Source organism: Bos indicus, chromosome 19 (assembly GCF_029378745.1).
Source record: "Bos indicus isolate NIAB-ARS_2022 breed Sahiwal x Tharparkar chromosome 19, NIAB-ARS_B.indTharparkar_mat_pri_1.0, whole genome shotgun sequence".
Classification (NCBI taxonomy): Eukaryota; Metazoa; Chordata; class Mammalia; order Artiodactyla; family Bovidae; genus Bos; species Bos indicus.
Window position 1 is genome coordinate 40272353 of NC_091778.1, and position 27774 is coordinate 40300126.

The following is a 27774-nucleotide window of genomic DNA, read 5'->3' on the forward strand; positions in this document are numbered from 1 at the left end:
AGATATCTCAAGGGGGATGTGGACCGCTTCCTCCTGCTGTCAGTGGTGTCAGAGAGAATGACAAAGATGCTGCCCTCTAGGTGGAAGAAGCTGCCAATGTAGGGTCAGCAGGCTTTGTCCAGTGACCAGAGGTTGCACTGAACCACACACTGGCCCCTACTGGATAAGAAAGCCTGCGGTTAAACAGCTCAGCTCAGACACCTCCTTTTTTAGTTTTATTTTATTCCATTTTAAAAAACTGTGACTGCAATGGGTCTCTGTTGCAGCATGTGGACTCAGTAGTTAATGCTGCATGGGTTTAATTGCCCAACAGCACATGGGATCTTAGTTCCCCTTAGTCAGTCAGCCATGTCTGACTCTTTGCGACACTACGGACTGCAACACACCAGGCTTCCCTGTCCATCACCAACTCCTGGAGCTTGCTCAAACTCATGTCCATTGAGTCAGTGATGCCATCCAACCATCTCATCCTCTGTCATCCCCTTCTCCTCCTGCCTTTGATCTTTCCCAGGATCAGGGTCTTTTCCAATGAGCCAGTTGTTCACATCAGGTGGCCAAAGTATTGGAGCTTCAACTTCAGCATCAGTCCTTCCAATGAATATTCAGGACTGATTTCATTTAGGATGGACTGGTTAGATCTCCTTGCTGTCCACGGGACTCTCAAGAATCTTGTGCAACACCACAGTTCAAAATCATCAGTTCTTCAGCACTCAGCTTTCTTACGGTCCAACTCTCACATCCATACATGACTACTGGAAAAACCATAGCTTTGACTATACGGATCTTTGTCGGTAAAGTAATGCCTCTGCTTTTTAATATGCTGTCTAGGTTGGTCATAGCTTTTCTTCCAAGAAGTAAGCATCTTTTAATTTCATGGCTGCAGTCACCATCTGCTGTGATTTTGGAGCCCAAGAAAATAGTCTGTCACTGTTTCCATTGTTTCCCAATCTATCTGCCATGAAGTGATGCCAAGATCTTTGGTTTTTGAATGTTGAGTTTTAAGCCAGCTTCTTCATCCTCCTCTTTCACTTTCATCAAGAGGCTCTTTAGCTCCTCTTCACTTTCTGCCATAATGGTGGTGTCATCTGCATATCTGAGGTTATTGATATTTCTCCCAGCAATCTTGATTCCAGCTCGTGCTTCATCCATTCTGGCATTTTGCATGATGTACTCTGCATATAAGTTAAATAAGCAGGGTGACAATATACAGCATTGACGTGCTCCTTTCCCAATTTGGAACCAGTCTGTTGTTCCATGTCCAGTTCTAACTATTGCTTCTTGACCTGCATACAGATTTATCGGGAGGCAGGTAAGGTGGTGGTCTGGTATTCCCATCTCTTAAAAAATTTTCCAGTTTGTTGTGATCCACACAGTCAAAGGCTTTAGTGTAGTCAGTGAAGCAGATGTTTTTCTGGAATTCTCTTGCTTTTTCAATGATCCAGTGGATGTTGGCAGTTTGATCTCTGGTTCCCTCTGCTTTTTCTAAATCCAGCTTGAACATCTGAAGTTCTGAGTTCATGTACTGTTGAAGCCTAGCTTGAAGAATTTTGAGCATTACTTTGCTAGTGTGTGAGATGAGTGCAATTGTGTGGTAGTTTGAACATTCTTTGACATTGCCTTTCTTTGGGACTGGAATGAAAACTGACCTTTTGCAGTCCTGTAGCCACTGCTGAGTTTTCCAAATTTGCTGGCATGTTGTGTGCAGCACTTTAACAGCATCATCTTTTAGGATTTGAAATAGCTCAACTGGAATCCCATCACCGCCACTAGCTTTGTTTGTAGTGATGCTTCCTAAGGCCCACTTGACTTCGCATTCCAGGATATCTGGCTCTAGGTGAGTGCTCACACCATTGTGTAAGTTATCTGGGTCATTAAAATCTCTTCTGTATAATTCTGTGTATTCTGGCCACCTCTTCTTAATATCTTCTGCTTCTGTTATGTCCATACCATTTCTGTCCTTTATTGAGCCCATCTTTGCATGAAATGTTCCCTTGGTATCTCTAATTTTCTTGAAGAGATCTCTAGTCTTTCCCATTCTATTGTTTTCTTCTATTTCTTTGCACTGATCATTTAGGAAGACTTTCTTATCTCTCCTTGCTATTCTTTGGAATTCTGTATTCAGACGGGTGTATCTTGCCTGGAGAATCCCTTGGACAGAGGAGCCTGGTGGGCTACATACAGCCCATGGGGTTGCAAGAGTTGGACACAACTGAGCGACTGATACACACACACACACATCTTTCCTTTTCTTCTTTGCCTTTCACTTCTCAGCTATTCGTAAGGCTTCCTCAGACAACCATTTTGTCCTTTTGCATTTCTTTTTCTTGGGGATGGTTTTGATCACTGCCTCCTGTACAGTGTCACAAACCTCCATCCATAGTTCTTCAGGCACTCTATCACATCTAATCCCTTGAATCTATTTGTGATTTCCACTGTATAATCACAAGGGATTTGATTTAGGACATACTTGAATGGTCTAGTGGTGTTCCCTACTCTCTTCAATTTGTGCCTGTGTTTTGCAATAAGGAGTTCATGATCTGAGCCACAGTCAGCTCCTGGTCTTGTTTTTGCTGACTGTATAGAGCTTCTCCATCTTCGGCTTCAAAGAATATAATCAATCTGATTTCGGTATTGACCATCTAGTGATATCCATGTATAGAGTTGTCTCATGTTGTTGGAAGAGGATGTTTGCTATGACCAGTGCATTCTCTTGTCAAAACCCTGTTAGCCTTTGCCTTGCTTCATTTGTGCTCCAAGGCCAAACTTACCTGTTACTCCAGGTATCTCTTGACTTCCTACTTTTGCATACCGGTCCCCTACGATGGGAAGGACATCTTTTTTTGGTGTTAGTTCTACAAGGTCTTGTAGGTCTTCATAGAACCATTCAGCTTCAGCTTCTTCGACATTAGTGGTTGGGGCATAGACTTGTATTACTGTGATATTGAATGGTTTGCCTTGGAAGTGAACAGAGATCATTCTGTTGTTTTCAAGATTGCACCTAGTACTTCATTTCAGACTCTCCTGTTGACTATGAGGGCTACTCTGTTTCTTCTAAGGCATTCTCGTCCACAGTAGTAGATGTAATGGTCATCTGAATTAAATTCACCCATTCTGGTCCATTTTAGTTCACTGATGCCTAAAATGTTGATGTTCACTCTTGACATCTTCTGTTTGACCACTTCCAATTTACCTTGATTCATGGACCTAACATTTCAGAATCCTACATAATACTGTTCTTGACAGCATTGGACTTTACTTCTATTCACCAGTCACATCCACAACCGGGCATTGTTTTCACTTTGGCTCAGCCTCTTCATTCTTTCTGGAGCTATTTCTATACTCTTTTCTGGTAGCAAATTGGGCACCTACCAACCTGGCAAGTTCATCCTTCAGTGTCATAACTTTTTGCCTTTTCATATAAAAGTTCCCCTATAAGGGATCAAACCTGTGTCCTCTGCATTGGGAGGTGGATTCTTAACTACGGGACCACCAGGGAATTCCTCAGGTGCCCTTCACACAGGCTTCTCATCTCATCCGTGGCTTTCCCCCTTCCCCCTTCTGAGAAATATGGCTTTGTTTCTGGGCCTTAATTCTGCCAGTCATGAGGGGTGATGGGATGAGCAGGAAAATAGGGGAGGCTCATTAGATTTATCCTTAGAAAAGGGTAAATTATCCTTAATTAATTGATTAATAATAAATTATTATTAATTTATCCTTAAGTATGAGAAGGTTCACAGCTGAGCCTGAGGGAGTTTGGAAGATGTGGAATGGAGCAGGGGCATCGGGCAGCAGCTATCTTGTTTGAGAGACTGGCAGAGAAAGAAGATTTCAAGAAGTTTCACTGTGGATTGGGTGTCATCTCCTGGTGCCCCTTCCCTGTAACTGCCACCTTTTCCAATGTCCTAATGTGACGAAAACAGCAGTAGAGATGGATATCCTTTTCTTCTGGATATCAGGCTATTTTTTAAATGGGACCCCATACGTAGAAGTGATGGGAGGACCAGCTTTAGACAAATGAAACACGGAAGGAGTGTTTTGTGTTGTTCATCTTCAACTTGTCCTCCACCCCTCAACCTAGTGGTGTGCCAGCATACCGAGAGATGCCCCCATGAATGTTTGTGAAAACCCTGGAGCAGGCCAAAGGCAGCCAGGCTGGAAGTGGAAGCAGCAGTGGGGAAAGGCCCTCTGGGCTGGGCTTGCCTTTGGGCCTGAATGGGGCGCAGTCACACTGCCCTGCGAATGCAAGGGGAGCGCCCAGAATGCCTTGTGGAGCCTGGAGGAGAGCCAGGGGGTGAGGGTGCCGTGGTTCTCAGCCAGGGAGGGGTTTCTGTGAGCCTGAATCACTTGTGTAAAGTTTTAAAGCCTCACACTCACCCCAAGACTAAGGCACCCTCCTAGAATCTCAAGAGGTTGGGGAGGGGAGAGGGGGTGGTAAGGACACAGCTCAGATGCATCCGAGGGGTCCTTCCCCTCCTCCCCACGCCTACACCCACTAGATAACACTCCCAGGTCAGGACCCTGGGTTTGAGAGCAATCTATTTATGCTTTCTCTATCTCCTCTTGAAAAGAGAGAGAGGTGTTTTTGTTTTTTTACTTACCTCATGTGTGAGTAGATGAGATAATGCATGTGAAATGTCTGGGACCCCTCCAGCACTCAAACAATCACGGGCACTAATTATTATCATTGCTATTAGTGGCATTTCCCCTTCCCAAAGGCAAAAAGGAAGAATGAAGACTTCAGGGGCCCCATCATGGGAGGCAGGAGGCACAGTGAGGATGGGCTGGAGGGAGGAGAGGGAGGAGAGGTTGTGGGTGGGTAGGTTGTGGGGATGGTGGTGGGAGCAGGTGGTGGGAGCAGCTGGAGCTGGCTGAGTTGCTGGGCTTTTCCTGCCGCCTAGTGGCTGCTCTGGGCTAGGCCACCCAGCTGTCCCCTCGGGTCTGGGTGATGGTGGGGGGAGGTTGGGCTAAGATATCCTGAACACAGTTTCAGCATCCTCTTCTGCTGCCCCCATTTAATATGCACTGTCCCCTTGGGGACCCTGGCCGGTGACCCATCTTCCCCATGGCCCTGGAGGATGGGACAAGCCCCTTTTCTCCAGGTGGAAGAGGGGGAAACCTTTGTTCTCTTGGCTTCTAGACAGAATGGGGAGCTGAGGCAGACACCCATCAAGGTTGGGGAGGCACCCTCCCACCCCACCCCCACCCCCAATGGCTTGATGGCTGCTCATGGTACAGCTGCCCCAGGGGGATGCCAGGGTCTCTTGGCATTGGGAACCCAGACCTGGATCACTGTCTGCCTTGGGTTTTTCTTTAATTCTATAAAAATGTACTACTTTGTGCAGGGCCTGGGTGAGATTCTCCTGGGTCTTCCCATCCCACATTCTCTGGAGGATTCTGTCCTTTGTCTCCAGGCAGGAAGGGGACACTGAGACTTGCAGCCCCAGGCCTGCTGGTGAAGGGCCCAATGGGGGCTTCCGAGTCAACTTGGTGTCTGGGTCTCTTGTCATCTCCCGCCCCTTGTGGAATGATGTCTTCGTTGCATCATGTCTGCCTCCTGCACTGAAGGCAGCTGTGACTCTTTGGGGCGGAGTCTGACCCTGGGTGTGGGGCTTCAGGAGGCAGCCAGGAGCCACAGGAAGGAGTCACATGTTGGGAAGGGAACCAGAGCCCAGCATCCATAGGGCCCTTGCATCTGCCCTGCTGCTCCTGCTCTCCCCACCCCCCACGCCCACTTTTCCCTCTCAGGGCCTTGTAGCCTCAGCTGCATGCACCAGGCCAGGATTGCATCATTCTTGGCTTTGTTTGCAGAGCAGCAGGTGGAGGAGCGAGGCCCCCCCACCCCCTGCCCCCCTTCCCTCTCATCTCCTGCTCTCTCCTGGGTACTCCTCCTTCCTCTCTTCTCAGGCCCTTGGCACCCGGGGATTGTCTGCCTTACCTGGTGACTCTCAGCTCCCTTTCCACTCCTTCTGCTCCCCAGGGAGCCCTGGAGGCTGCTGAGGCAAAGAGAAGGAGGCTGGGGGGCAGGGATCAGCACCAGGCTGGAAACCGCCCTTCATTTCTGTCCCTCCACCCAGCTGAAGACAGGTGCCACCTGGTTGTAGACAGCATTTGGCCTCCTAGAACTTGGGAACAAGGTCAAAAATTGTCACCGGCTGAACTAAGGCTAATAATAATTGACATGAGATTAATTCATTCAGCTCTTTGTAGACGGTACTTAACTTTTATTGATCATTTATGGGGCCTTCAGGGGACCGAGCATTTTATACTCCCATCTCATGTAATCTTTCATCGACCCCATGATGTGGAAGCTGGAGCTCAGAGAGGCGAGATTACCTGCTCGAGATCACAGGGCTACTGAAGAGCGGACCCGGGACTGGAATCTCAGTCTGCTTCCCCTGGGCCTGACTTCTCAATGAGACGGAAAGGAGGGCGCTGACCAGACTTGGATATTTATTTTTACCCCCTAAAAGGAGGTTTTTGCCCAAGACACTCTTCAAGAGATAAGAGTGTCCTCTTCTTAATCTTATGAAGCAGATAAAATAAGACAACCTGAGCTAGGCCCCGGCCCCCAACCCCCCACCCAGAGGTACTGCTGCTGAAGGTTCTTAACCATGTCCAGTGTAGAATCAGGAATCGGAGTAGGAGCTTGTCAGAGATCCAGCCTGCCAGACAAGAGGGAGGCCTGCACATGTGGACCCCGAAGGCTGGGGCAGAGACAGTGAGCAGTATCATCCCTTCCCTTCCGTGTACTGGGATTCTCTGTTTGTGAAGCTTCCTATAGTGCTCAGGGTGCATTGATAAAATAGCTTTGGTGTCTAGCAATCTAGACACCATGACTTTGGCCAGCAGAAGTCCACTCTTTAGGGCCAGATGAGCATCTTTGGGGACAGACAGTTCTTAAACTTGCAAAGCCCAAGCCCAGAACTTAGGCCTGGCCAAGCAACAGTTGTTTCAGAGGCCAGCATGGGCGGCTGCTGCTGCTGGGCCATCTACTCTGCCTCCTAATTTTTACTTTCAGTGGCTACTTCGGCCCTGAAAGAGAACCAGAGGGCTCTGGGAAGAATGGAGCCTGCCTTCCACAGCCTAGAGCCCAGCTCCACCACAGCCTGGGAGAGGCCAGGTCAGGGTCTGGGCGATATGCTTCTCTGTCTCCCATCTCTTTAGCCCAAGACAGACTCCATTTGAAGGGACAAAGGGCCCCATTGACCCCATAGCCTTGTGACCTCACCAAGTCTGTCCCTCCCTTCCCCTGGCAGCCGGCAGGGCACTCACTCTGGTAGCAGACAGGGCCACAAGGCCGCTGAGAGGGCATAGCTGGGAAGCCAAGAGAGTCTGCTGCCAGCTGGGTGGGGCAGACTGGGAGTGTGTGGGTAGTGCCCCCCAGATCCGCAAAAGGAGGGGTGGCCAAGGATGAAGTTCTGCCGGGACTCCTGGCTGCAGTCCCAGGAGCAAAGCAGCAAATGCTCTGCAGGGCCAGAGCATGGGAGGGCAGGGGGCATCCAACTCCAGCCCCAAACTGGGCTGCCCGGGGGTCTCAGGGCCTCCCCAGCCTGCATTCCTGAATTCCTCCCCCTAGCATGCCCCCTACACCCAGCCTATAAAGCCCCCTTTGTCTGGGCCCACTGAAGATCTTAACTCTCCCCATCTCGGCTTCCAGCCCTCTGCTCCCTCACCCTGCTAACAAAGAGGCCAGGGTGCAGTGGGAAGCGTGCAATCCCCTTCATGCCTCCCGGCACTGGCCCAGGGTGTTGGGCCACCAGTCCCTGGACACTGATGCCCCAGCCCCACTGCCCACCTCAGGGCAGATTAATTCCCACCCCTGTCCACCCAGGACTCCACACTCCTGTCCTGGGCAGCATGCCTGCGTCTCACATGCCTGTGCATGTGATAGCCCCTTGGTGTGGCCCTGCCCTCACAGGGGCAGGACGGAGGGGCAGCAGGCAGTCATCAGCCACCCCTGATGGGGTAGGGGGGTCTCAGTGTGGGAGGCAGGCTTTTTGCCACCTCCTTGGCTTTCACCAGAATTGGTGGCTCCACTGTCCACAAGGCAGGTTCCCAACTGGCATCTGGAGCTTCAGATGACCCTTCTTTGGCAGTAGACAAACAGTTCAGCTCCTCCTTCTTCTTGGCATATGCCTGGGGCAGGGAACACGGTAGGCGACAGGAATTTCCATTCCTGTTCCCCACACCCACCCAAGGGCCTCAGAACACATATGAAGAGAGGCAACAGGGAGTGGCCTCTCCCCATCAGCTCCTGACCTCCTGGGGTCACAGGGCTCAGACCTCTGCTCATCAGGGTGGGGTCTCCCTGTGGTTCAGGCTCTATCTCTCTGGCCGGCTCTTGGGCAATCACAGTGGTCTGGGCCAGGGGGTCAGCTTTGTCATCAAGCTGCTTGTGACCTTGGGCCAGCCCCTCTGAGGCCTCTGTAAAATAAGGGGTGGGGCCCTTCTGACTCTGATAACCTCAGAAATGAGGAGAGGGGCTTCCCTTGGAGGCAATCTTCTCGGGACTAACGGTGCCCCCGGGACAGGCAGAATAGGAGAAGCTGGCAGGGGTGTGCCCCTGGATGTGTGAGGAGTGTGTGTGTGTGTGTGGTGTGTAAGGTGTGTGTGTATGCGCGCGCGCGACGCCTCTACCCGCGGGTGGGGTGTGGAGGGAGGGGCGGGGCCTGTGGGCGGGGCCTGAGTGTCGGACTCCGGGCGCTCCTCGAGCGCGGCGGTGGCCGGGTGCGGCTGCTGCACCACCGACTGGGCGCATGGAGGGGCCGCCGCCCACTGCGCCCCACCGGGCTGGCGCGGCGAGGACTGCGTAGCTAGCAACAGCATGGAGCAGGTCAGCGGGTGCGGGGCCTGGGGCTCGGGTGCGTGTCTTGCGGGGGAAGGGCGGGGGGCGGGAAGACTGGCTGAGGGTGGGCGCGCTGAGAAGGACACGGCGGGAGGGGTTTGGGGCTTTGGAGCTCCGGGCGGGGCCAGAGCTCTGGGGAGGGGATAGGGCTGGTGTGACATAGAGCTGGTGCGCGCGCGCGCACACACACACACGCACACACGAGTACTCTCCCACCACTGACACAGAGGGAGGCGCTCACCGAGGGCTCACACGCTCCCTCGCTCCCCATCCTTGCTCCAGAAGGAGAACATTTAGAAGCTCCCCTCCCACTCGATAAGGTCCCGGCCCCTTCCAGGATCCTAGTAAGCTCTGCATAATAAGGAATGGCAGAGGTGGGGGTGGCTCTCCCAGGGCATGTAACTACCGCTGACCCTCCCGACCTTATCCCCTCCCCACCGTGGGACCTCTCGATACAACCATCCCCTCCCCCCTTGCACATCAAGGGGCTTCTCCCTGCCAGGCTCCCCCTCCAGTCCCAGTTACAGCAGCTGCAGCAGCTGCTGTCACCATTTCATGGCAGTGAAAAGATGGGGTGGGCTGGGCAGCTTGTTCACATGCCCCCCAAATACAGACAAGCCGCCCCAGCCAGGCCCTGGGTGGCTTCCTTTCACACAGTCTCCATCAGAGGGGTCCCGGTGATGGCCCCCTTAGGTCAGAGCACCTCACTTCCTCCAGAGCTCAGTAAATCCTGGACAAGAGGGGCCGTGCCCTTAAGTGGGTGGGAGGGGCCTTCCCTCTATCCTGACTTGCTGCCCCCAGTTCTAAGAGGGGCAGCATCCTGAGGTGGGCTGGAGGGAGGGGGCTGCCTTGCTCCCTTCCTGGTCACAACTCAGTGAGCGGTCTTGGGGTGGGGTCTGGAGTGGAAAGGTTTTCTGTTCCTGCGTGTGCCTTTACATGTCCACGCTCCCAGGCTTAAAGCTGTGTCTGGGACCTGGGCTCTGAGACCCCTCCCCTCTGTGGCAGAGGGTCTCTTGGGTTGGTGGTGAGAAGGGGCATGGAGGGGTGGAGGGTGATGAGTCAGGGGGTGGGGTGATTCTCAGTTCTGGGGGTTGGAGGGAGGCTCTGAGGAGTCATGAAAGGTTCTCGGCATCTTCCCTGGGCTGGGTGTTATGTGTGGGGAGGGCTGTGGGCTGGTCTAGTCTCCAGGCCTGCTGGGCATCTTGGCTGTTAATTTAAATCGCCTGTGGCAGCTCCCTGGAGCACCAGGCCTGGCAGGGATTCGTCATTCTCTGCTGTTGTCATTACTGACTCTACCTTCAACTCCACTCTGAGCACAAAAAAGCAGGGGTTGGGAGACAGGACTAAGTGCCCCTGAATTGCTCGCGTTAAAATAGTTAAATTTATATTATGTGAATTTCATCTCCATCTCTTTTTTTTAAAGAAAGGAGAGGTAAGGCTAGGGAATACCACTGCTTTCTGCCTGGAGGACCCTAAACACATCTCAGTGGGCCTGTGGCTCAGTCTGAGCTGGTCCTCCATTCGCCTTTTGTACTTCTTCTGGGAATCAGCTGCTTTCCGTTCCCAGAGGCAGAGCCTGGCTCTCCTGTACCCTGGCATTGTGGAAGGGACAGAACACGGAGGAGAGTCAGGACATCAAAGGGGCACTGGGAGCCCTTGGACATCTGTCCTCTCCGTGAAATCCCTGCCAGCTGTGCTGAGCAGTGGCTTTCCAGTCCTTTCTAGGTGTCCTAAAACAGCCCTGTTGAGAAGCGCAGCAGGCAGCCTGTCCCCTGGACCGTGACACACCCTCCCCCCTCACCCCACAAGGGGACTCTGATGATCAACACAACCGTGGAGGTGCCCACGCTGATGTCAGCGCCTGGAGGCAGCCGCGGCCCTACCAGCCCTGTGGGTGTCGCCAGCTTCCTGAATGTGTCAGAAGCATGGCGTGTATGGGGTGCTTCTGAAATCAGAGCTTCTTTCACCACCCCAGGGGAAGCTCCTATTTTAAGTTTCCCATGTGCGGAGCCCTCTTGTAAAGCAAAGAATCCTTTTATAGTGCAAGGACCGCCCTGATGTGTCTGTTTGGTATGTGTGGATTTTGGCATGGAGGGTTTCCTTAAAGGGGAGCATGCCTGGAATCTCTCACAGGGGCTGGAATGGCCGGGTGGAGTGAGTGCCAGGACAGAGGGGTTTGCCCCTCTGTGGTCAGTGCCCTGACCCTCTTTTTTTCTCCATTTAATTCCCCTCACTCCTTCCCGGTGCCAGACAGAGAGGGGAGCAGCTGCCGGGGATTTCCAGAGCTTCCAGGGGGAGGTGGGAGCCACCCCTCCCCAACTCTTTTCGCTGCTCCCCTCTGTTCCTCTCCTCCCGCCATCTCTTCCCTGCTTCTACATTCCCCTCCTCTCTCCTCCTCTCACCACCCCTCATCCTCCCAGAAGGGCAGAGAGACTGGGAGGAGAGTGGAGCAAACCCTGCTCCATGCAGGGATGTGCACGGGCCAGGTTGTGTGAGGCAGGGTCCAGGTGGCCTGTGGCAGAAGCAGGGATGCAAGCCAGTTGCTGGTAGCAGTTAAAAGCCCTCATCTAGAACCATGAATTTAGCATCCTGGAGCTAAAAGGGACAACCTGGCCTAGCTCCTCCCAGAGGTATCGCACTTGGTAGAAAGAGTAAAGGCTCAGCGTCAGACTTCAGCAATTTATTTATGCTCTCTGAGCCTGTTGCTTCATTATAGAGTGAAACTAATAATACCTACCTTATAGTGTTGTCATGGGGAGTCATGCTGGTAAAGAAATAATGTTTGCAAAGAGCTTTGCACATAGTTGGTGCTCAACATACTTTAACTCCATTCCTCTCCGTCTTGGTGTTTTCAGGCCCCTGCTAGGTGGTGTCACAATCTTCATCAGTTGTCTCTTAGCCTTGCACACACACTCACACACACACAGTCCTCACCACCAGGCCAACTGCCTGGTATCATGCAGTGGAGAGCCTGTGGGGCTGAGACCCCAGCCCAGGGCCAAACTGATATAGGTTTCCCAACATGATTCCCTTGAGGGGGGGGTGCTGCCAGTTGAGAGTGGCAGGGGTGGGCGTCTTTTGACCACACCCGACCTGATACTAGGGTTCACAGAGTGTGGCTTGCTTGCCCTGCTGCTGGCCCAGGGAAGCAGCCACCTCTCTCTCCACCAGGGTCAGAGGTCCAGAAGTTGCTTGACTAGGGCCCCAGCTGTTTGGCAGGTTGCCAATGTCTCTCAGCCCTCGCCTGGCCAGAGGGCTGTACCTCCCTCCTCAAGGACTTTGAGATAATGGGATCCCTCTTGTCCAGGATTCCTCAGGGACCTGGCAGCAGGGATGAGGGTGAGGACTGGCATGGACTCGAGTGGACTGAGGTCCTGCCCTACACCATTCAAGGGACTTGATGAGGTCTGAGGTCCCCTCTCTGGGATGCCTGGGGCTCTGCCAGAGCTGGGTCCCCCACCCTTCCCCAGCTCTCAGCCTTCAGGCCTCCTTTCCCTGCCACCTGTCTGTTATCAGCCTTCAAGGTCTAAGCCAAACACGACCTCCCAAGGTCCCTGCCTTCTCCCCTCATTATGGAAGCCTCCCTGTTTTTGTCCAGTTCTCTGTAGCACCATCACAGCACCATCCAAGCACACCATCCCAGCAACCTTTGCTGTGCTTGTTGCCCTCCCTGGAAAGTGAGCTCTTTGAGGACAAGCACATCACCTGGTCGGTCCATTCCCTGCTACCCACACAGCAGTTTGCATGTAGCCAGAGCTCAATAAATGTCTTTGAACTTGACTGACTGGGCCACCGCCTTCTTTTTTTAATTAATATTTTTATTTATTTGGCTGTGCCAGGATCTTCATTGTGGCATGCAGGATCTTTAGTTGTGGTATGCAGAGTCTTAATTTGTGGCATGAGGGATCTATTAATAGTTACCCCATCAGCAATTGAACCTGGACCCCTTGCATTGGGAGCTTGGAATCTTAGCCACTGGACCACCAGGGAGGTCCTATGGGCCACCACCTTCCTTGGAGATGAAAATTTAGGTGGGCATGAGTTGCTTCAAGGGAACAAGCAGAAAACCTGGGGGCTGAAAGCCAGAGGAACAGGTCAGGTCTCTCTTCAGCCCTTCCCTCCACTCCTGCCCTCCTACCCGTCTCCACCAGGGGGTGCTCTCTCCCCTTCCGTGGAAAGGCTGGAAGCTGTAGCCAGGTGTATGTTTGGTCATCATGCCTCTAACCCCTATGACCATAACCCCTATGGTCATCACCCCTATAGTCTTCCACTCATTGCTTTGATTCTTTATCAAATGTGAGCTCTCAGTTGGAGACTGGTGGAGAAGGCCTATTGTTTTCGTCTACAGAGGGTGAAACTAAGGCTCAGAGTATGTACTTTTTTTCAAAGACATTCAGCTACTACGTGGGCAGGATGGAAACTTGAATGTGCTCTTGGTTCGGGGCTCCTTGATGACACCGTAAAACCCCGCAACGGCTCCTAGGCCAGGCCTGATCCTGGCCCTGGAATTCTCTGGTCTGGGGACTCCCTGACTTCCCCCCACGCTCCTCTCCTAGCCCTGCCTGGGTCTGGGGAAGGCAGGTTCTTCCACTGGCAGGATGCTGGGTTCCTTTTCCTCTACTCCACTTATCACCCCCTCAGGCTCTCTCTCCCTTGGCTCCTGCTCCCCAACCAAAAAGCCTACTCAAGTGTCCCCCCAGAATTGGAGCTATGCCTCAACCCCACTCACCTGTGCTGTCCCCTGTCCCTTCCTGCTAACTCTCTCAGTGGCCCAATTCCACTTCTTCACACTTGATGCTCTTCCTCACTGCACAGTCTGGCCTCCGCCCCGCCTGTCCCCTGCTCGACGACACAGTGCCACTTCCTCCAGCTCTCTCTCCTCAATCCTCCTTGCTGCCTCTTCCTTCCTGCTTGCCCTGAAAGGTGGGTGCTCCTCGGGTCCCATCCCATATCTCATCTCCTCTCTGCAATGTCCCTGGAGAATCCAAACCTCACTCCTGATCCATGAATGACTTCCAAAGCCATGTCTCTAGCTCACGCCCCTCTTCAGGGAGAAGGACCCAGGGTTCAAGCTGCCAATCACTACCCCACCAGCAACACAGCCTGTATGTTAAGTGTGTGGACTTGAGTCCAAATGGTGTGTGTTAATCGCCCAGTTGTGTCCAGCTCTTGTGACACCATGGACCGTAGCCTACCAGGCTCCTCTGTCCATGGACTTCTCCAGGCAAGAATATTGGAGTGGGGAGCCCAAATGCCTGGTGGCCTCGGATAAGATGCTCAAGCTCTCTAGGCCTCAGCTTCCTTATCTGTAAATGAAGATAATACTTATTTCATAGACCCTTTATAAGGCTGAATTGGAATAAGATATACAAAGGATTACTTAGCCCAGTGCCTGGCATGTCCCCTCTCCCTGAGAACACTCTAGACAGCTAATATCTCATATTCTGAGCCATAAAACTTGGAGTTGTTCTGAAGTGTAATGAAAGTTGCTTAGTCATGTCTGACTCTTTGGGACCCCATGGACTTTACAGTCCATGGAATTCTCCAGGCGAGAATATTGGAATGGGTAGCCGTTCCCTTCTCCAGGGGATCGTCCTGACCCAGGGATCGAACTCAGGAGGTCTCCTGCATTGCAGGCGGATTCTTTACCAGCTGAGCCACAAGGGGAGCCCACTGGGAGTTGTTCTAGACTCTTCTATTTCCTTTCCATAATACGTAGTTGGTTAACAAGATCCGGGGCCTCTGAGGATTGGTGCCCCCTGCCCAGGTGCAGGGCCCTCCCATCTGATCCCCCACGCCTGGCTCCTTACTGCCCCCCTCCCCGCCCCCACTCCCACAACCTCCATTCTTTCCCACGTCATGCTACAGTGGCCCTGGCACATCTCTGCTTAAATCCCTGCTGCAAGCTAGGCTGGAATCTAAGTGCCTCAGGCCCAGTCACTCCACGGTGACATCCCCACCCACATTTCCTTCCTCATCCCTCCGTGCTTCCTGCCCACGAACCTTCCACTTGGCTCCAACCACACTGCTGGAGTCTGCTTTCTCCTGCCTCCCTGCTTTTGTCCACAATCTTCTTTCTTCCCATGGCCCACCACACCCTGTCCCATCCATGACACCCTCCAAAGATCATGGCCGCTTGCTTCTGGAAGCCTTCCTCTTCTGCTTCTGCAGCCTTCCATGGCTCCTCTCCTGGGATCTCACACTAGAGTCAGGATTGGTAAGACCAGGACTCTTAAAGGGAAGGAGCTAAGCCTATCTCCTATCCCCAGGGGCCACCTCCACTCTCCTACTGCAGGGTATATTAGGACTCCCAATAAACATTTGTGAAGGGGGAAAGAAGCTGAGTGGGCTTAGAGAGGAATTTAGAAAGGGAGGAGTATAAAGAGGATCCTCAGTGAGGGGCACCCTCCATCCCACGTTGGACTTTATTGCCCTTTTCCCCAGAGAGTGTGCCAGGAATAGAGTGGATTCCAGGGAGCATGGTGGGATGCAGGTAATGGGATACAGATGTCAGAGGGGATGGGGAACCGAGGTGAAAAGGAAAGATGAGAGAGATGCTGGAGAAGATGGATGGGGGAGGGCAGGACGGGATGGGGGTGCAGGTCAAGGTGCAGGAAGAGGTGGGAAGGGCAGCAGGGTGGGGGAAGAGTCCACTTTCTGGGAAGTGGGAGAGGGTGGGGGAGGTGAGCGCAGTGCATTGTGGAGGGAGGAATTGCCTGCCGGCCAGTGTGAGCTCATTTCCTCTCACCGCCTCCTGCAGTGTCTGAGGGCATGAAGCTCTGGAAAAAGTGAGTCAGGGGTACCCTAGGGGCCACCCGCCCCCCTTCCCCACACCCTCAGTCCAGTCTGGATCTCAGTTGCCACTGCTCCCCCCCTTACACAGACAACCCATTTGTTTTGAGAGGAAAGAACCCCTGAGCCAGCCTTGGACTGTTGGAGCTTCAGGGCAGAAAGTCAGACAGAGGGACCTGGTTGAAGACTAAGCAAGAAAATACAGGTGGTGTGATGGGTTACAGTTAGATAGCAGGAAAGACTTCTCAGAAGTGGGGCATAATTTCGCTGCATATGACCTTGATGGAGAGAGGTGAGGAAGGAAGAGGAGTCATTAACTGCCCCACCACCACTACAAAAGCATCCTTTTCTACTGCCAGAGAATTTAAAACATAAAGACTTAACAAGTCAATACCTCCTTCCTGAGGCTTATAGGAGTAGGGGTGGTCTAGATGGTGTCTGGACAACACTGTCCCTTATAGGGTCCGAGTCCTTGATCCTGAGGATCTAGGACTTGAGGCTGATCGGCTCTCAGGAGGCAGGGTGGTGATGGTAGAGCAAATAGGTTTTATGAGGCTCCTTGCCCCAGAGGGGGTGGGACATTTCAGTAGGCAGAGTTGGCTTTCCCGCTTTTATTGCCTTCTTCATCCAAATCATATTCCTATTTATCTGTGGCCTTTGCCTTCCTTTCTTCACAATCTGGGTGAAGAAGTACAGGAGCCCTTTAGAACTACAAGAAGGCAAGGGAAAGAGGTAGCATAGGCTGTAAAATAAAAGGAGGTAGGAGGGATGTTATTAGACAGCAGAAAGAACTTTCCAGCAGAAACTAAAGACTGAGAGACTGTCCCTTCCAGGGTCATCAGGGGATGGGCTGCTGGGGAGCAGGGAAATGAGAAATGGACTCAGGACCCTGGTTTGTTCACTGGTCCCAGCTCAGAATGAGGCTGGGAAAGGAGGCTGTGGGAGCTTGTGACTGGAAGGCCTGGAGGGTCTCTGTTTTTATTGTCACCCATTGCAGAGTGGGTCTGTGAGCTGTCTAAGGGTATGAGCCACAGGCTGGCTGGGTGGGGGTCTGAAGCTCTGCTTCTCTCGTATGGCTTCCTCTCCCCTGCCTGCATGAGCTGAGACTAGGAAGGGAGTCCTAGATTGAGGAGCATAAAAACTGAAAGCTCCCCTGTTACCCTCACCCCCTCCCCCTCCTCCATCTCTGCCCTTGTCTCAACTGCCATGCGTCTCTGAATGGAAGGCTCCCTAAGTCTTTTTTCTGTCTCTCCCTCTCTTCCAACCAGAGTCTTTTCATCTTTGTCTCTGATTTTCTCTACCTCTCTCTGTCTCTATCTTGTCTCTGCCTCTCTCCTGCTTTCTGAGTCTCTCCGTCTCTGTTTCTGATCATCTCTGTCTGGCTTTGTTTCTCTCTGCTTCCCTTTCCGTTTCTTCCTCCCTCCCTCCCTCTCTCGGTGCTAGCTAGTCCGGTGTTCTGTGCCCGTATCCTCTTTGCTTGGCCTGCCTGGATCGTCTTTTCTGGGCTGGGCCAGCCCGAACTGTCTCTCTGAGACCGTCTCTCTTCTGCTGGCTCTGTCAGCGACAGCCCCAACCTCAGCCCTCCGGTACGCATCTGTAACCCAGCAAGAGGCAGAGGGTGCGCCCCGTCTGGCGCGCAGGGGGCGGGGCGAATAGACGCCCCACCCTCCGCGTTCGACCCCGCCCCTTCGGTCCCGCCCCTCCCGGGTCCCTGCCTGCGCCCCCAGCAGTGCCCTGGCCACAGAGCCTCCCCTGCCGCCCGATGAATGGAGTCGCCTTCTGCCTGGTCGGGATCCCGCCTCGCCCGGAGCCCCGGCCCCCCAAGGTGAGGGCGCTGATTCAGGAAAGGGGTCGGATCCAGGCGCTGCCGGGGAGGTGGCAGCAGGGCTGGGGTCGCGGCGTCCCTGTTCCGTGGGCACTGCCTGGGGCACACGGCGCGGGCACCGCGGGGCACGGCCGCAGAAACATCCGCTGGTGGTCGGGAAGGGGGCTGGAGCGGGAGCTGCCCTGAGCAAAGGACGGGAAGGAGGAAGGTAGTCAGGGGGTCGCAACGCGCACCGGGCTGCCAGGGCCAGGAGCACCGACCCGGGCAGCGGTGCCAGGCCCCCGGCGGCCGGGCAGCGAGGGCGGGAGGCCCGCGCCTTTTGTCCGGGTTTTTCAGGCGGGGCGCCTGCCGCCGTTTCCTCTGCCCGAGTTTTCGTTTTCCGTTGGCGAGGCCCCGGCACAGCTGGAGGGAGAGGGAGTGGGGGAGGGGGTTCCCAGAGCGGGATGTCCTTGGCCACTGTGGCCGGACACCCCCTCCCTGGGCCACACTCCCCTCCTGCCGGGCCGGGCCACCCGACAAGCTGCCCGGCACGGGTCCACGGCCCCACTGGGTCCTGGGGAAGAGAAACAGGGCTGGGACCCCTGGTCCTTCAGGCGCAGCTGCCCTCCCTTCTGCCCTCTCAGGCTGGCTGTGGGTGGGTCTGGGCACGGGGTGCCAGGGGCATTACTCAGCGCTGGGCTGCTTTGCTTGGTTTCTTTCATCTGCCAGCTGCTGAGGCTGGGGAGGGGCCAGCAGGGGCCTTCGGGCTCCATTGGGGCCAGCCCCCTCCATACCTCTGAGCCTGACTGCCCAGTTCTGCTGGAGCACCACCCCAAAACAACCCCCCTCTTTCCAAGCTGAAGAGTTGAACACTGACAGGTTAGTGGTTTTCGGAGCTGGGGAAAAAAGTTCTCTAGGGGGTCCAGGTTGGGATCAAGGCTTGGGCAGAGGTCTCTTGCTCTTTTAACTCTGCTGGAAGATTTAGGGCTATTCTCCCCAACCATCTGCTCAGTGTTGAGCTGGGGTCTGGTGCTTTGGAATCTCTGAGCATGGTGTGTACCTCAGAAGCTGGATGTGTGCACAGTATTCCCTTAATCTGCATCTCTATCCCCGACTCCCCCTCTACCTTTCAGCCAAAAGTGTTTCCTAATTACAAACTTGAATTTCAGGATGGACAGGGGATGGAAGTGGAGGTTATTATCCCTGAGTTCCTTGGATCGCCCCCTCCACACACTCCACCACCTACTTCATCCCCACCCCCTCCCTACTATCTCCACCCCCAGCCCCACCCTGTCTGCTGGAGGTGGATGGCATTTGATCCCCTGGGGTTCTCCCCCTCTGCCAGGGCAACAACCCCATTCCTCAGAGTGGCCGCTCTCACTGAGATGCACTCATTGGCATGCAGTTTGAATCTCAGTTACATAACCAGTCATCTCACCTCCAAACACAGCCCAAAGGCCCCACCAGCTCCAGACTCTTCTACTTGCTCAGAAAGTGTTTGGGTCCACCCTAGATTTCAATACATAAATCCTTCAATGCTGGATATGAAAGCCTCAAGAGCCAAGCCCCAGGAGCAGGTAGGGTGGATATTAGGGGCTGAGACTATACAATAGTGCCGGATCTTCTGACGGGAATCATGGCACAAGATGAAACTCTGAGGAAGCGGGTAGTATTAGGAAGGTGGCTTTGGGATACCATGGAGAATGGGGCAGGCTTTTGAGGATCTCAGCTCAAGCAGAAAAGGACTGGACCCTGGGAATAGGCCCTGTGTTTAGGCAGCCTGGATGGGGACGTTTGTGCTCCCGCCTCAGGCCAGCTCTGAGCTCATGGGCCAGGGGTGCAGGAGGCCTGACTGGCCCCCCCCGTGAGTGCAGCACTTTGAGTGGGGGATGAGGAAGGGTGCTGGTTACAGAACAGAGAGTGCAGGAGTGGGCAGCGGCATCTATTGCTTCATCCTGTATTGCAGAGACACTTAAGGACTTCATGATGTATCAGATTAAAAGAGAGTCTACAAAGGAGAATGGAATAAGTTACTAAATAAAGGACTGCAGTTAGCTCTTTGGGAGAACTTCTAGGGAGAAGTTTATAAGCTGTAGCATTCCAGGCTAGCCTGGAGCATCATGCAGGGAAGTTTCCTGTGGTGTAGTGGGCTAGGTAGATTCCTATGATGTTGGATTACAGTGTAAAAATCTGGAGAGATTCATGGGAGATGCAAATATACTCAAATGAGCATATACATTAGTGCCCGGAAAAAAAAAAAAACCGTGTTGTAAGGATGAGGAGTTGCTTTAATAGTAGAGCTGATAGCTAAGACATAATGGCAATTTCTCTGGGCCAGGATTTATATGTTACCTCTTCCAGTCCTCACAAAACCGCAGTGATGTGGGTACTATTATTTTATTATCCCCACTTTTCAGTTGAAGACACTGAGGCACAGTGAACCAATAGTGTGGCCAAAATCACATTACTAGTGAGTGGCAGGGCCAGGATAGGGACCCAGCAGTCTGGCCCAAGTTCATGATCTCACTCCACTACCCTGCGTCTCACGACCTGACTTGTCTGCTGTTACTCCCACCCTGAATCTGGGTCTGTCTTGGATACAGGCCAAGATCAAGGTCAATGTCTTGCTGGATTGGAGCTTGGTGGCTTGTCTTTCAGCTGAGACAGAAACGGGGACAAGACGCCTCAGGATGGCCAAGCCTCAGGTGTCCATCTGTGTTTGATAGGTGGAGAATCGGCTCATTTGCTCCTCCAGCCCCCCATCCCACCCCAGGCCAACCCACCACATTTGGTCTGTGGCTTGGTTCATTGGTGTTTTCCTTCCAAAGGGGCATTGGCTGTGCTCTGTTGGCTGCAGGGGTTCAAAGGTGAGATATTGGCTTGGTCAGGGGTTTGGACAAAGCCTGGTTTTAATTATCCTGCTCTCTCTCCCTCTCCAGAGAGAGCCATGAATAGGGCCTGTGGGAGCTGGCTCTGCCTTTCCCCTAGCACCCTCCACCCCCTTCAAACACCCGCCTTTAGATCCAGGCCCCCCTCTTTCATGTGAAATTGTGCCAGCTTGTCAGCAGGGCAGTGCCAGTCAGTGCCAGGCTGGCGTCTCCTCCTCACTGCCTCAGTGGGACAGCAGGCTGGGATGGACTCTGGGGCCAGCTGAAATCTCTGTCGGGGTGGAGCTTGTCACCTGTCACAGTGGGTCAGGACCAGAGGGCCCATCTTGTCCAGCAGTGGGGAGCCTGAGGCCGGAGAGTAGCCAAGGCCAGACAGCCCGAGAGTGGTGGACGGGAACCCCGGGGGTCCTGACTCCCATGCTCCCGGCCTGTGCCTTTCCCCACACAGCTCTGTCCTGGGTGCCCCATTCTGGTGCAGGGTTCTGACACTGGGAGGGAAAAAGGAGGGCAGGGAGGAGCAGGGAAAGTGGACAATGTGTCCTGTTCATCTCTCTGTGCCCAGTGGCCAGCACAGTGCCTGGCACAGAGCTGCCAGCCCTCCATAAATGTTTGTGAAATGCAGGCCGGGGAGCAGCCCCTCCCCTGGACCTCTAGGGTGCTCTGTGCCAGTTCTGCCCAGCATCGGGATGCTTGGTCTACACATCAGTCTCCCTGCCAGACTGGAGTTATTTGAGGGCAAGAAAAATAATCACGGCCACCACTTCCACGGGGGTGCATTGTCCCCATCCCATGTGACGGATGAAGACATGGACACAAAGAATTATATGGCTTCCTGAGGTCACCCAGCTAGTAAGTGGCAGAGCTAGGGAGTTGACCATGCTTATTCCAGCAGCCCCAGAGGTGCTGTGTTTATCTTGGTCTCCACAGAGCCTGGTACACAGCCAGAGCTCTGAGAATGTTTGTTGACTGACTGACTGACCGACTGTGTGGGGAAAAAACCATGGAATCCTGTAGTCTAATCCTTTGGAAGTAACTGGGTTAGAGTCTTGGGAAGGTAGCCTAGAGATGCATCATCTTATTCTCTGTGCCAGGACTGCCTGAGCCAGACCTGGAGAGGAAAGGAAAGCTCACCCTGGGGACTTACCAGGCAGTCCAGTGGTTAGGAGCTTGCACCCCCGACCCTGGACAGGAGCTAAGATCCTGCAAGTCGTGTGGCATGGCCAAAAAAATAAAGCTCACCCACACCCTATCACACCTGCCCTCCAAGGCCATTGGGGGCCCCCAGCTTTCTGACTTCTCTCTTGCTCTCACTCCCTCCTTTCCTCCCCCAGAGTTCTAAGGGAGTGGTGCCGAGCAACGGGCAGGTGGGAAAAAGACTACAGGTTGGATTAAAGATGGCTGTTTCCTTTTCATCTCTCTGGCCCTGAGATGTTCAGCCCAGTGTACCATCTTGGTGGAAGATTCCTTTCCTTTCAAGTTGGAGGGTGGATGGAGTAGCAGGTTTGGGACAGGGCCTGGCACAACTACAATTCTCCATCTCTCATGGAAAGGGGTGTTGTGTTTCCAGTCACCTCGAGTTGTAAACCTGAAGCCCAAGGCCACTTTCTCCAGCCTCCTCCAGCCTGTGTACCCCTAGGCAGGTGACTTCTTCCCCTTTGACTCCCTCTGTTCCCCTTGAATTAGCATCAAACTGTCGCTATCTGCAGGCCACACTTCATCTGCTGACAAAGGCTGGTGGGAGCTAACTAAGAAAAAAGAAGTGTGGGGAGTGTGGTCTGCCTTCTAATATAGACAGGCCACGCAGGAGACGAGAGCCCCAGGTCTGGCGTGGCCTCTGTGCGCTGGGAGGCACACTGGGTCTCTGGCCTTGCCTTCAGCCTGAGGGGCTTCAAATTTCAGCTTTACCCCTTAGTGACTGTATGACCTTGGCCAACTCACTTAGTTGTTTTTAGTTTCCATTTTCTTGTCCCTAAAATAATCCCTCAAAATTGTTGAAAGGATTAAGTGAGGTAATACTTTACCTGGTGGATGACATTTGATAATTGCAACTATTAGCTTAAACTGTTATTAAACAAACAATGATCAGTGGATAGAAATGAAAATGACACACTTTGGGCTCAATAAAGAGAATCCTGTATGGTTGGAGTAATCTGAAGAGCTGTCCTTGGAGGTAATGAGGCCCCCACCAGTGGAGGTAAGCAAGCACAAGTTGGACTAGAGAGAATTCAGGCATTGGGTGAGGAGTCAACACAGAAAAACCTAAGGACCCTGCTTTGGGATCAGCGCTGTGTGGTAAGAAATTAGAGGAGCAGGTGAGATGTGGTCCCTGCTGTCAGGAACTGGGGAGAAGAGTGAGAGGTTGGCTGCTGTGGTTTGGGCTGTGAGGCACCTCTGAGGAAAGGGAATCCTGAAAGGCTGCCTGGAGGAGGCCTGGGAGGAAGGGTATGGTTCTGATGGGTGTGAGAAGCGGCCTGGGAAGGGCTTGGTGACTGAGGGGCAGTGAGGTGTCTGGACCGCAGGTTCTGCAGTCAGCTCAAAGCTGCCTCCACATCCTGGCTGCCCAAAGGTATTGGGTGAATGGTGGGGGTGGGAAATGGGTAGTTCCCTGACCTCCCCACCCTCGAGACTTAGCTGGACGAGGGATCAGGACCACTCCCTGTGGCAAAGAGCCGGGGCCTGCAAGGAACAGAACTGGGGAAAGAAAGACTTCTCATGCCCAGTGCATTTGGGGGCGTCCGGGGGTCGGGGGAACAGTGGGGCCTTTGTCCCCGGCCACCGGGAATCTGGCCCAGCAGCCAGCCCTGGGTCTGGCTGGGCCCTCGGCAGGCAGGTCCTCTTTGAAGTGACCCTTTCAAAGCTCAGCCTGAGCCCCTGGGAGGAGAGAACTGGGGCGGAGCACGGAGATGACAGACCCACAGCCAAGGATGGAAACAGACCCGGCGCCGGCCCCTTCGGGTGGGAGGGCTGGTGGGAGGTGTGTGGGCCGGAGGAATGTGGCCAGACTGGGGGGACATGTGGGAGCCATGTGGAAGGACAGCCGCTCCAGGGTCTTGGCCGCCAAGTGGGGGTTAATTAGGGGAGGACAGAGTTCATTTTGGCCTGGTTTCCAACAGTCCCTAGCTTGATTTCTATCTGACTGTGGGCTCCTAAGTCTGCAGCTTCTTCCTTTTTAATTTCCTCAAAGTGTGTGAGAGCTCCTTGGAGAGAATTGGGTGTAGATGCAGGACTTAGAGGCTGTGTCTGAGAGCCCCCGAAAGGCTGGAAGGGGAGGCTGCAGGGCAGACCCCTACCCGCCACCGCAGTTTCCAGCATTCTCTGAAAGAGAATGGATATTAGAGGCCGCCCCCACCTCTGGGCCTAGAGAAAGTCCAAGGCCGAGGGGCTAGAAGCAGAGGGGAAGGGGCAGCCAAGAGTGGGAGGAAGAGGAAGGCTGGATGCCAGGTGAGAAGCAGGTTCAGGCTGCTCAGTTCTGACCCGAGGGGAGTGGACAAGAGCCCATGGTCTCCCCAGCTCTGACCGCTATGTTCCATGAAAGGGAGAACGGGAAGGGGCGAGTGTCTGTTGGTGGGTTGTTTTGGACTGAGCTGTGGACCGTGGAGCCTTCGGAGCCCAGGTGAGACCCCTCCCCCACCTTGAGGCTCTTTTCTGGTTCAGGCCCCTCATCCCCATCTTCCCCTGGCACCATGGCACTCTCTGTACTTGGGAAGACACTTCTAAATCTCCCTTTCCTCTTCCGAGGGTGTGGCCCCTGGTTCCTCCCCAAGAGAAGGGGAGGAGGGAGCTGAGCACCAGGCCATGATGGAGGGGCTGCGGGTGGTTCTGGTACTTTCCTGTATCTTGCACTGGCATCTGAAGGGCTGAGCCCTCATTAGCTCTAATAAAGCCTTGGCACTGTGCCCCCCTCTGCCCTGCAGCACCTGGTGGGGGTGAGGGGATAAGGGGGCAGCTGAGATTGGACCCACAGCCCAGGAGGGGATGGCGTGTCTCCAAGAGGAGAGAGTGGGAGTTAGGCAATGGGGGTCACACAGCAAGGCCAGGATTGCTGGTGGGAAGAGAAACGGGTCCCCCTCCCTGTCCCACTGGGACCTTTTCCTCCTCCAGTGGTTTCCAGGTGCTTAGATCCCCACAGTGGTAGGGAAAGCATTCTCTGAGACTGGGTGTGGCCCAGGGTGCTGAGGACATTCCCAGGCCTGGCTTGCATGAGAGTGTCCCTCTTCCTAATTTCAGCCTGGGGCAGGAGAAGGACCTGACGCCAAGAACTGGAGGCTCAGTGCCTGGGAAAATCAGGCAGTGGCGAGGTCTTAATACAGACCAGACCGGACTTTGTTCATTTGGTGGCCATTTCCTGTGCACTGTTTGTGTTCCAGGCTCTCTCTGTGGATGAGTATGAAACAGTCCTGCCCTCAAGAGGTTCCTTGTCTGCTTCCCCACCAGCCAAAAGCTCCACTAAGGTTTTATAAGGGGTTCTGAGGTGTGCACGTATACTATCCACCAGTGCAGACACCCCTTGCCACCCCCAAAAAATATTGCCCTGAAAATTGGCCAGATCTAACCAGAGAGACAGACCTACAGAAGACACAAATGGTGTCTTCACCGCGACATCATTTCAGTGTAAATGTGGTCACAAAAGTGATGATGGGAGTTTAAAGATGGAAACAGTGCCACTGGGTAGAATTTCTATAGGGATTGGTTAAAAACCAGTTGGTGATATGATTAATCTCCTTTCTCTCATCTCCTCTTTCCAAATCTATTGTTGAGAATTCTTTGGTGAAACCTCTTCTGATCAATTTTCAAGGACTGTCGTGAAGTGGTTGTACATTTACAAATAACAAGAACCAAGACCCTGAGAGGCTAAATTACTCCACCAAAGGTCATCCAGCATCCAAATTTAAATCTGGGTCTTTCTGAATTCTAACTAAGGCTATCGTGTGTCATGGCTACTTGCCCAGACAAGAAAGAGCCTGGGAGCACAGTCCCCATCCTGGAAAGGTGGCCACTTCTCCTTGCCCCCAGCTGAGCCTTGAAGTCCAGGTAGGGGCTGGCATAATGAATGAAAGGTGGTGGATGCAGGCAGCATGATTATGTCTTGCTTCTCTGTGACCCTGCATGCACAGGGTTTCCTCCTATGTCTGGGATTGCTCATGAGTGGTATGGAGGACCCCAGGGCTCCGTCAGTAAACGTGGGCTGAGTCCCTGCCCCGCTAAAGATGCTCCAGCTCTGAAGGGAAGAAAGCTTCCCCAAGGAGGTGAGGCTTGCCAAGGCTTGAAAGATGCCTGCTGGGACAAGTGGGATAGTGAAGAAGGGAGAGAAGGGCGTTCTAGCCAGAAGGATCCAGCATGAGCAAAGGCAAGGAGGTATCTAACAGCCTGGCCTCTAATGGGGCTAGTGAGTGCAAGATTGAGAGAAAGAGAGATTGAGACTGTCAAGGCCAATGAGGGCCAGATTCTGGTCCTCTTCTCCATCTCATGGCGGATCCTTCATGCCATATTATGGAACTTGACTTGCTCCCATCGATACTGTGGAGCCATGGAAAGGTGTCAGGAAATGGAGGAAGCAGACCAGGTGAGAGTTGATGAGGGCTGAATGTGGAATTGGAGATGGAGGGGACAGGATGGGAGTAGAATGTGTCACCCTCTTCCCCTTCCCAGAAACATGCCATACCATCTCTTCCCCTTGTCTGATAGAACTGCCTTGCCTTCTCCATTTCAAACTCCTGTTTATCCTCAATATCCAGTTCAAATATCCTTCTCTGTAAATCTACCACACACAGACACACACACACACATATGTATCAGCCACCAATTCCTCAAATATAAGGGGATTTCCTCCTCTGGGCACTAGACTCTAAGCCCCATGAGGGTAGGGACTTTGTCTTGTTCACTACTCTATCTCCAGCTTCTAGACCTGGTGAAATTGAATGAATATTGTTGACTGATGAACTGAAAGTTACCATAGTACTTCACAATGCCTTGTGAAAACCGTATAATAATAACATTAGGAGTATTGGTTGCAACTAACATTTATTGAACATTTCAGTGTCAGGCACTGCTGTACTGAGCACTTTATACACATTATCTCTTTAATGTGTACAACAGCCTTATGGGGAATACAGTATCTCTATTTTATAAATGCAGAAACAGAAGCTCAGAGAGGTTAGTAACTAGTCCAAGGACACACAGCTAGGAAGTGTGACCAAGAAACGGGTTGGGATTCAAAGCCAGATTCTTCTGAATCTTGTTTAGGAATGTTTAAACACTATGCTCTGCAGCCTTTAAATTTTATCTCATGTCTGTCTCTTCATAAAATCAGGAACTGTTTTATTAACTTAAAAAAATCCTTTGTGAACTACTGAACTAAGATTTATCAAAAAAAAACTCCTATGTGCCAAGAACTCCACACTGAGCCCTCTCAGGGACGTCATTCACAGCTGAGGCTTGGAGAGGGAAGAGACTTGACTGGGGTCACACAGCTGGAACCTGATCTTAGGTCTCTTGGACTCCTAGCCCTTGGGGACACCTAGTCAATCATGCCAGAATGAAAGAAAGAGGAGCCAGGCTCTGAGGTTGACTGAATCTTTTGGGGGCACACAAGGGGTTGCACTGGGCTGGGGACTGAGTCTCCTGTTCCTGGTCCAGTGTGCTCCCCACTTTGGTCATTGATGAGAAAAGGGGAGGCAGAGATGGGCTGCTGTAATTTTCCAAAAGCCCAGCTGTCAGACATACGAGCTCCAAGGAGGAGAGGCTGACCTGGCCCTGAGGAGGGCAGGGAATGGTATCTCAACCGCAGAGCCTTACCAGGGCCTCGACAGAACAGGTTGAGAGGTTGCACATATCACTGCGACTCATCCAAGGCGTCACCGGAAGGACCGCTGGGGAACCGCGACTGCCGGGGCAAAAACAAGTGTGAGCAGGAGCCCAGCGCGACGCTAGAGCCCATCCGGAGCACGCTTCCGGAAAGGCAGAGACCCACCAATCAGATAAGCCAGCTGCTCTCTATTTGCATTTCATCTGCATGACCACACCTCTTGGATCCTGCCATTCAGCCTCCACCCCTAAGCGTGACTCCTTGGCCTTCGCCCCATTTAGGGACCTGGTGCAGGGCTGGGCTCGGGGGCTGCGGGCGTGAAGGGCCGTCCTGGGCGGCCAGCCTGACCGCCCTATTCATAGCTCAGGGGCTGGCGTAGTTCGCATACTTGGCGTTACTCACGTCTGGCTGGTCCGAGGTTGCCACCCTCTGCGCTCCTCCTTCCCTCCACTCCTCTTTCCTCCCCTCGAACTTCTCCCTGTGTCTCCTCCGCCACTTTCTATCTGCCTGTTTTCCTGAAGTCTGGGGGTTTTCCTGAAGCCGAACCCTCGGGAGGAAACTGAGGCCTGGAGGGGGGCTTGTCTCTCAGCCGGGCCTCAAGGGGGAAACGTAGTAATGAGGCGTGTGTTGAGGTGGTTGA

The 27774-nt window shown here is 53.3% G+C and overlaps 1 protein-coding gene across 5 annotated transcripts in view; it reads left to right on the forward strand.

The window, feature by feature from the left end:
• Positions 1-8694: 8694 nt before the first annotated feature.
• Positions 8695-27774, forward strand: part of ARHGAP23 (Rho GTPase activating protein 23) — an 81406-nt gene continuing 62326 nt past the window's right edge. For 3 of the 5 annotated variants that reach the window (XM_070773356.1, XM_070773361.1, XM_070773358.1), the window contains exon 1: positions 17343-17462. In XM_070773356.1, coding sequence (XP_070629457.1) covers positions 17400-17462 — 63 coding nt within the window. In that variant the 5' untranslated portion in view covers positions 17343-17399. Of the gene's footprint in view, positions 8834-17342; positions 17463-18163; positions 18321-27774 lie in introns of those variants that run through there. The other 2 variants (XM_070773357.1, XM_070773362.1) reach the window with 2 other exon arrangements.